This window comes from Glycine max, chromosome 14 (assembly GCF_000004515.6).
Source record: "Glycine max cultivar Williams 82 chromosome 14, Glycine_max_v4.0, whole genome shotgun sequence".
Taxonomy (NCBI): domain Eukaryota; kingdom Viridiplantae; phylum Streptophyta; class Magnoliopsida; order Fabales; family Fabaceae; genus Glycine; species Glycine max.
In genome coordinates this window covers 5952164-5962001 of record NC_038250.2, presented here as the reverse complement: position 1 = coordinate 5962001, position 9838 = coordinate 5952164, and the positions used below count along the sequence as shown (strand labels likewise).

The window sequence follows — 9838 nt, the reverse complement described above, 5'->3', positions numbered from 1 at the left end:
GATACAATAGATCCTACAAAATATGAGAACCAACAAGTGGTAATATTTAATTTGGTCCCCTTAAATAAGATTTTGAGTTCAAGTCTTATAGGTGAGAAAAAAAGTGATTAAGGAGAGAGATCTCATTAAAGGTGATTAATCAAGTTTTAATCTATATTAGTCACCAATAAAATTAGTGAATATTTCCCACTGATATCATGATGACTACAATAAGAAAAAATGAGAAGAAAAAAAAAACTTGACCTTTAGAAAAAACAATTGATTTATTTTTTAATTTTCTTTTCAATTCAAATTTCAAAATATTCCCACTTATTTTGTTTTCCTTCCATCCAACTAAATGGACACTTTGGTAAAGAATTTTTTTATGAAAGACTTATCTAAAAATATAAAATAAAATGAAACAAAAAAAAAATAATTTGAAGATCAAATTAAGTGTCTGTTTGTTCTAATATTGAAGAATGACTCTGAGTTTAAATTTGATTTTAGATAATTTTTTACATTTTATATAGTAGAAAAAAGTTCATAACTAATTATGTATCCATAATTGATTTTAAATTAAAGTAACTTTATAAATAATTTCTGTTTACTCCTAACTTATTTTTATATAAAAATTTAAACATAAATCACATTACCTAAAAATTAATTTAATTTAATTTTATAAAATCATTTTTACAAAATTAATTTTATTAATACTCATCCAAACACACACTAATAATAAGATTATGTAAATATATGATTTTTTTCTCCCCGGTAAAGTGGAAAGATTGAGAAAATAAATTACTTTTGTAAAAAATTTCATCATAAAACATGAATAGTTAAGTTCTATTTAGTCTAAATTACATCTTCAATTCCCTTATAATTCTTAATATGTGATTTTAACTTTCTTTATTTTTTTGTCGTAATTTTGATCCCTAGTTAAGAAAATCCAAAATTTTGATTCTATTTCACCTAGAACCAACATATTCACCTAACATAGCATAAAAATGATTTAATTAATTAAAATATAAAAAATAATAGAAATAAATATATACAAATTCAACTAAAGTATTACTGTTTATTAAAAATATGAAAACTAAAATAAAAAAATAAAAAAATCAAAATCATAGCATAAAAATTATAAGAGAAACAAAATTACAATTTAACATTCCATATCTTTTATGTTTCTTTGCCATATATACTAGCATAAAGTACTAGGATCATGCATTTCCTAATCAACCTCGTCAATAGATTGGCCCGTTCTCAGGAAAAAAAAAATCCTCTCTATCAAACAGTTATTCCATTCCGTTTTAGGTTCCTTTTTTTCTCAAAAACTCGTGACTATTCCTTTCTAGGAGTTCAACGTCTAAAATATTTTATACAATGAGATGTTATAAAATGTGTTAAATTGTTATCTTTTAAATATATTTCTTTTGTTTGCACGTATTTCTTTCTTTAAAGAAAATTTCATTCCAAACATGACCTGGCACTAGAATAAAACACCCTTTTTAGCATAGATTCAAACTTCAATTCACTATATTATAATAAGAGAGTAGTTCCTCCCATTAAATTCAATCTCCATTAATAACATTGATCTTTTATATACAATGACTATTGTTTTTATTGTTTAACTTTTCTTTCATTTTATTATATAAGTATTCACATGAGATAATTATTATAATTATTTTATGCCACCAAGCTTTTTTTTTTAATGTTTAATACAATTATATATTTAAAACTCCAACTCAAGATTATTATTTAAAATAAAATAATTCCGTGTTGATTAATTCATTTGCTCAATAGTTTCATTTTATCATTTAAATGCAATTATAAATATTTTCCTTTTTGTTTTTTTTTTTGAAGAATTTTCCTTTTTGTTTAGAATTACAATAATTTCTATTTAACATTTGCTATATTTGTTCTGTCAAAAAATATTTGCTATATTTGAATGAAACAATTTTTTTTCTCAAGCGATAGGAAACTACTGAATGTCTAGTTAAGAATTAAGAATTTAAGATAGAATCACATTGAATATTTATTAACTTTCTTTAACAATTTAAAAGATTTATATATATATATTTTAGTGGAGACAATAGATTCGTTGTGATCATGTACTAGCGAATAATTTCTGGTATTGTGATAAAAATAAATAAATAAATAAATTCTGGCATCGACACGTAAAGGAGACTCCACTCACAGAAAGACAGCACACAATTCCTTTCCCACCATGTTCATTATTCCCATTGTCTACGTTTACTGTTTATAACTGAATCTAAGACAACATAAATTTAACATCGTGTTTCTCGTTTTGATCTTGTTCCTGTGGTTAGAGTTTAGAATTTGAAGTAGTAGCTGCATTCCATTTTTCTCCCCTTGGAAGCACGAGGTACCCTTTATTGTTTGAACTGTCTTCTTAGTGTTTGATGAAATGCTGAACCAGATTTTTCAGGTGAAACAGATGGCATTGACTTTGAAAGAGGAAGACGCAGCTGACTGGGTTTACAGAGGGGAAGGAGCAGTTAATCTTGTGCTCGCTTACGCTGGATCCTCACCTTCTTTTGTGTGTTTTTTGGTTTCTTTCCGTTGCTTGTTGTAGCTGAATTGTGTGCTTATATGATTTTTTTTTTCCAAGCTTAATGTGTATTGTGTGTGTAGATTGGGAAAGTGGTCCGCATACGTAAGGCTCCAAGGAATGGATCGCAGTCAAAGAGTGTGAGTGTGAGGAATAGCATAGCTTTGACTCCACATGAACGTGTTCTCTGGAAAGATGTGCATCAACTTATCTCCTCTTCAGACAAGGAAATAGTTGGTCAACTATATGTGCAGCATGTTATGAAGCCTTTGCTTGGTTCCAACTCTGTTGATGCTGGGGTATGTATGTATGTATGTATGTATGCATGCATGCATGTATGTATGTCAGTGACTGTTGCATTGTCCCTCTTCTAGAATTTTTCGTCAGAAACCCATAAACGGAAGTTGTTTTATTGACTGAAAGTGGTTGTTTTTATTATCATGTGTTGAAGATCAGTTTTGTTATTGATAAAAATGGGTTTAGTGAATTGCTGTGATTTTTGGAATGAAGTGGTTAAGATGTTGCGTGAGAAAGTAAGTGATTGTGATTGTGATTGTGATCATTGACCTATGCCTCCTTGGTATTTGTTAGATGCACGTCCTGGTGACCAGGGAATTCCTTGAGTTGGTTGAGAAGAATGTTTCTGGTCAACGTCCTGCGTGGCGAGTTGAAGCTGCCAGGGTTGATGCACATTGTGATTTTGGCCTTCTCATGTCAGATCATTCTCTCTTTGCTTATGGTAATGTGATGTGTAACACTGAACTTGCTTCTACTGTTTAACATTTTTCTGTTTTTCCTTTTAAATTAAATATATCTAAGTTTTAGCACTGTGTCATAAATAGCTGAGATATCATCATTTGCCAGTATGAGGAGTTAGTACATAAACTTGTCAAATGTTTGAAGGTTCTGTATTAAGCTTTATGTTTCATTTCAGGCAGTCAAGGATCTAGCCTCTGCTTATCTGTTGAGATAAAGGTATTGCCTGCATTATGTCACACACTGTTATTTTTTGGTTTATTTTCTCTCCTTAAAGAATACTTCAGTTTAAATTGAATATCTTTATCTCAGCTTCACCCCTTTCCTCTCAGTCTTTCTCTTTCGCTTGGTTGTAACAATAACTTTTATTTTACCTTGAAAAGTAGCCCAAATGCGGATTTCTTCCTCTTTCAAGATTCATATCTGAAGTAAATGCTATCAAAAGGAGAATAACCCGATTTGAAATGCACCAAACTCTGAAATTGCTTCAAGGAGAGGTACATCCTACAAAATTTAACCTTTTATGGTGATCTAGTGGCTGCATAGTGCATACTTCCTGTTGTCATATGTTCTAGGCTCAGCATTTAATTCTCTGTCTTATGATTGATGTTGTAATAGTCAATGTCCATTATTTATTTGGCATTAAATCTGAGTTAGAAATTCTTTGAATATGTTTGTAGATATCGCAACTAAGTGAGTACAATCCACTTGATCTGTTCTCTGGATCCAAGGAAAGAATTCTGAAAGCTATTAAAGGTCTCCTTACAACTCCTCAAAACAATTTTCGTGTATTTTTGAATGGCTCTCTCATACTTGGAGGACTGGGAGGTGTTGCAAAAAATACAGATGTTTGTATTGCTAAAGCATTTGAAGATGAACTTAAGTCAATCATTCGAGCTGATGATGATCTATGTACAAATAACTTATCTACTCTTGTTACTGAGGCTTTGCAAAAATCAGGAGTCCTTGATAAGCTCCTGAAGGTGCAGAAGCTTGATAATATTGACATAGAAGGGGTCATCCATGCATATTATAACATTACTTCTCAACAGTGCATGGTGTGTAAGGAATTGAGTGAAGAACAGGCAAAAATATATACCCCTTTGCATTCAGCTTCACTGGATGAAAGTTTGAGAATTGTAAAGGACTACCTGATAGCAACAACTGCAAAAGACTGCAGTTTGATGTTGTGTTTTAGACCAAGGAATGAGGAGGATTCTGGATCTGTGTACGATAATGTATATCTGGACTCAACGGAGCAATCCTTTGATTATAAGGTAGGCAGAACATCACTGTTATTATTATTGGTTGAAATTTTTGGTTTATAGTGTTTGCATGAATCTGTTCAGTTCATTTTAATGTTGATTTAAGGCCTTGCTTGGGGATGCTGCAGCTTTTTCAAAAACTGTTGTCCTGTAGGTGCTATAAACAGCTACTTCTAACTGTCACTCAGAATTTGTTTGGTGAAAGATATAATATGATGTGAATTCACCTTAATCAATAATGGGTTTGGTAGAAGTTATTGTACCACTGCTCCAAGTATTTAAAGTTACTAAAAACAGGTGTTATAAAATTTAATGGGTGCAAGGTCAAATTAGGAAAAGATAAAATGTTTCTAGGTATTTCATACTTTTTCAGTCACAGCAGCTTTGAAGAGCATCCCCATTGTAGTACTTCTCAAAAAAGACAAGGGACTTTTAAAAGAAACAATCAAACAATATTTATCAGACATAATTTATGATTTATGCCGTAGGTTGCAATTCTTAAAGATGCTATTCTTTTTATCTTTATCCAGAAAAATGAGTTTCAGCTGTAATGGTTATGCACTGAATATCTTAGTTTGTTTGCAATTTGATCTATATTAGGTGTATTTTATCGACCTTGATTTAAAGCGCTTAAGTAAAGTGGAAGACTACTATGAATTAGATAAGAAGATAGTGAACTGCTACAGACAAATCATCAAAATGGATCAAGGAAGAAATGAAGAGACAGGCTTGAAGGCATCTAATGCTGCATATTGAGATTTAATAGGTTCGATAGTGTTCTTTTCTTACTTCATGAGTATGTTGGGGCTGTCAGATTCCCCTGTTTACGTGTTTGTGCTTGTATTTTTATTATTTTTCCTGGTTCATCTAGTATTTGTTGCCTCCTGAAATATGATATCTTATGAAAATAACTTTTTTTTGCAAAACATATTTAGTGTTAGTATTCTGCATGGGGTGCGTTGGTTTGAGAAGCTTGTTTGTTATTATGATAAATTCTCTCATCACTGTTTATAATGTAGTCTGTAGATATGTGGCCCACGACAAGTCTCAAGGACAGATGTCAATTTCACAGTTTTTTGTCGGCTAACGCTTTTGGTTCAATCAGCCGGGAAAGGATAACATCGATTGGATTTAAAAAATTTTGAGACTAAATTACGATGTTCATGTTAACTATAATCATATTTAACTGATTTTATAATAACTAGACCAGTGAACATGCTCTGCACGGGCAACACTGTTTGTTACAGAAAATTTAACCATAAATATACTTCGACCTAGAGTATATTTAGTTTCACCTAGGTCGGAGCATCTTCTCCTCAGCCTCGATTAGGATATTTTTGGTTTGACCACGGCCAAGGCCTAAAACATCTTCATCTTCAACTTTGGTCTTGGATTAAAAATCAAAACCAGTTATATAATCAGTTTTGGATATGTAACTGATTATATAGCCAGTTTTTTAAAATTCAAAACAAGCTTTACACAGATACCAAACTCGGTTATGAAAAATAAGTTATGATTATGGTTATGAAATCCAACTTTCATATGATTACAGTTAGGTTATTCAAATAACCTGACCCATGAACACCCATACCACTCAAGGCGCATGTGGTCTTTGTATTGAACACCTTTTCAAAATTCCATAATTAGACTAATTCTAGACAGTTCTCTCACTCAAACTCGACACCAAAATTTAGAACCAAGTTCTGATTACCAAAATGGCTCAAAGAACTCAAGAAAAAGAAGAGAACACTCTCAAATATATATATAAAAAAGTTAAAACAAGGAGAAACTCTATTTATACTAATTCTACATAGCTATTCTGGTCCAAAAATTAGAGAAAATTATACAAGAATAAATTGATTAAAGAAATTATAAAAACATTTCCTTCACTGGTACTTAATAGAAATTTTGTTGTACATTCTTATCTTAAAAAAGTGTTGACAGCACAATTGAAAAGCTGCCATGAACTAGAAGTTAATTCAAACCGTGTCTACTAAAGAGGTTTAATTTTCCTTTCTTTCAATAAAGACTCAGGAGTCAAGACACATACTAGAAATATATATCTCAAGCTCAAGTAGAAGAAAAGGTACCTAAAGTAGTAGATGCTTTTTGTATGCATTTAGTTCACTTGGGAGCGCATAATAGTTGACAAGACATTAACTTAAATTCCGACCAGCATTTATCACCAGTTACCCACAACTACCAGCACTGACACAGTGACACTCCATTAACTCTTCAACTAAACTTCTTGAGTAGAACATGCCCATAAATTCATGAAAGCTTAGTCAGGGAATAATAGATGGGAGTTAATCAAGCAAATCTTCTCTGTACCTTGTTTTGGCATTGTAATTATAGACTCCAAAATCATGTCTAAGGTTTCATATATGAATATTTCATATCCTTACACACTTCCACATGATATATAACATTCTTTTTGTTATGTAATGTAATGATAAATGTTATGACCTCTCACCTCACTTCTTCTAGAATCCTATACTTACATTCACAGGCTGAAGTACTTTCAGCTGTTTTGTTCATTTTGGTGTAAGATTTATCTACTTTTTGGTTTATGTGAGGTACTTGTGTGGTGTAAGTAGAACTTCTGCTGTTCAAGGTGCCGGCAAAAGGTGATGAAGTTGATTGCAACTGTTGAAGGAATCGCTTCCATTGTCCTAGACCCAGACAAAAACACAGTGACAGTGATTGGTGAGGCTGATCCATTAAGGACAGTAAAGCCTGTTAGAAAGTTCAGAAAATCAGCAACCATTGTGAGTATTGGCCCCCCAAAGGAAGAAAAGAGGAGAAGAAGGAGGAAAAAGAAAAGGAAGAGAAAAAGGATGCTGTTATTCATACTCCGAATTTGAGCTAGAGATGTGATGTGTGGCCTCACTGGTATGTGACTGTTGAAGATGGGTATAGTCACTGTTTCATTAAGTAAATAATTAATTTTTCTTGTGCCATTCGTACTATCTTGTTAATTTCTTTATGACAGATAAAATAGTTTATATGTTACCTCTTCTTTGTTCACGTCCAACCTTGTCTCACTGGAACATCTGCACTGCAGGAGCAGAAATTTAAATTGATTTTTTTGTCATCAAAACATGGTATCGAAATTATTTATGGATGAAGCCGTACATTATGTAAAAATTATCGCATTGATTTTACATTCTTATTGTCGAATATGATGTGATTCACGTAACCGAGCTTATCTAATAGAATGAGGTTATTGCTATTGTAATTGTTGTTGGATTATTGAATATGATGCATAATATGTATTCCTCTGCTTGAATGGATTGAGTGTTGCATTGAATCTGCAGAATTCCTCGGCTGCGAGACTGGCCGTATAAACTATAATGATGGTTCTAAACATAGGCCATAATCAATTTTATTTGATCCGTACGGAGACAATGCTCTCTTCTTTTTCAATATCTGCATTAGTAGCAAGGTGACTATAAAAAGAATTACATGGTCACTAGTTTGGACTGAGGCATGAAAAAAAATGGTTCTATAAAGATCAACCCTTAATTAAAAACAAAAAAAAATTGAAGATGGGCAAATGAAAAAAACTAGTTACAGAAATTAAAATTTTGGAAAATACAAGTAAGCATTATGTTATGATTTTCATAAAAATCTATTATCTATTACTTGTAACATTTGTATAAATAAAATTGATGGACCAATAAGGTCCAACACAATTAATAGATGATTGGATTTCTTAAACATGCTGATAACTTTGTTGGAAGTGACAAATCCCACTTTAGTGATCTCTACGTCTCCAGGGTTAATCCTACGACTTCCGGCTTTGGGGATACCTTACTTCCAACAAAAAAAGAATTGATTTGCGTGGTCTGTTTGTGATTGTGCAAAGCTAGTGAGCAGCACTATGATATGTTTGTTGACCAGACCAACAGTACAAGAATTTGTAACATAACATTATGGATTGATGATATTATGTTGCCAACTTGCCTTGCTGTGTTAGATCAAATTAAGGTTGTTAAACTTCATTCATGGATCGTAAATTTGTAGTAGTAGAAGAACTGTGAAGATGAACAAATAATAGCATGTACAATGAATCACAAGAAACGTCTTGATCCAGTGTCGTTGTGACAAGGTCACATTGATATCAGGACATGCACTTCACATTTCCTATATCTAAGCAGTCATCTAGCTACAACATCTTGAACTGAAAAAAGATAATGATACGAAGACTCAACTTACACGTAACTTCACATTCACAACCAGAAAATTACACCTGAGCAGGTAATTGGTGGACTGACCAATTCAATGTTAATTAATGGCAAAGCATACGAACCTTTTTCTTCTAAATTTGAGACTTAGTAAAACAGTAGGAATTGCTGTCTGTTTAGCCTGAAGCAAATTTTATCTCTCAAATTCAAGTAGGAGAAAAGTGTTAGGGAATTTCACATCACCTGCCTTAATTCTAAGGATGCAACTTATTTATATGTAGGACAACTTCACTTGGGCATAGGACTAATTACTTACCACTACCTACACTGCCAGAGTGACACTCCATTTACTCTTCAACCAAAAATTGTTAAAAATAAACTAAATTATTCTTTTCTAAGCTAAAGATATAAGACATATTCTCAACACTTGTTTTTGTACCTAGCATTATAATTATGGACTGAAAAAATCATGTCTAAGGTTTCATATGTTTCATATTGAAAATTGTCAACAGTACTTAGTTGAGATTTTGAATTTAAACAATTATCTTATCTTTTCTCTTATTTAGGACTTTGTTTGTACCTTTATAATTATAATTTATGAATATGTAATTTTTCTCTTTAGTTTATCATTTTGATAAGTTACTTGTGCCTATGATAGATTATTTTGTAGGGATTCCAAGTGGATTGAAAGGCACCTTAAAGCAAAGATTGAGAAAGCTTAAAAGGGAAAGTTGCAGCAAATTTTGGTTCAAGCCAGAAAAGATTTGACTTAAGCGAAATCAAAACAGAATGTGGAGCTTTAGAATCCACTTAAGCTGAAATTTTTTGTTTAAGCTAATCTTCATTAAAAAGCTGTGATTGATGGGGATTTTATAAAAGAGGACCAGATCTCTATTTTGAAGGGGGCTTCGTTGCACAACAAAAGGCATTATTTGGAAAAAGCTTTCCCATTTCTCTCTTCTTCCATTTCTTCCTTCAATTATTGTATTTTGGTGCTACCCATGGAAATAGGTAACTAGATCCTGCCCTTGTTTGGGGTTAGATGTAACTAAATCTTATATTTTCAATTATTTCTTTTGAAA

The 9838-nt window shown here is 31.9% G+C and overlaps 1 protein-coding gene across 9 annotated transcripts; it reads left to right on the top strand.

The window, feature by feature from the left end:
- The first annotated feature begins 2145 nt into the window (after positions 1-2145).
- On the top strand, positions 2146-9838 carry IPK1 (inositol pentakisphosphate 2-kinase). Of its 9 annotated transcripts, none has more exons than XR_005888164.1 (10): positions 2146-2362; positions 2426-2536; positions 2632-2847; positions 3140-3287; positions 3483-3523; positions 3691-3801; positions 3985-4581; positions 5170-5335; positions 7167-7461; positions 9415-9838. XR_005888164.1 is itself a non-coding variant. In XM_014766437.3 (9 exons), exons 2-8 carry the CDS (start codon positions 2435-2437, stop codon positions 5323-5325), a joined length of 1371 nt encoding a protein of 456 aa, XP_014621923.1. In that variant the 5' UTR covers positions 2146-2362; positions 2426-2434; the 3' UTR covers positions 5326-5335; positions 7167-7716. The 9 variants fall into 9 exon arrangements, 6 of the variants coding, with proteins under 6 accessions (XP_014621923.1, XP_014621922.1, XP_006595481.1 ...); XR_005888165.1 differs by lacking the exon at positions 9415-9838 and adding an exon at positions 7634-7858; XR_005888163.1 differs by lacking the exon at positions 9415-9838 and adding an exon at positions 7562-7858.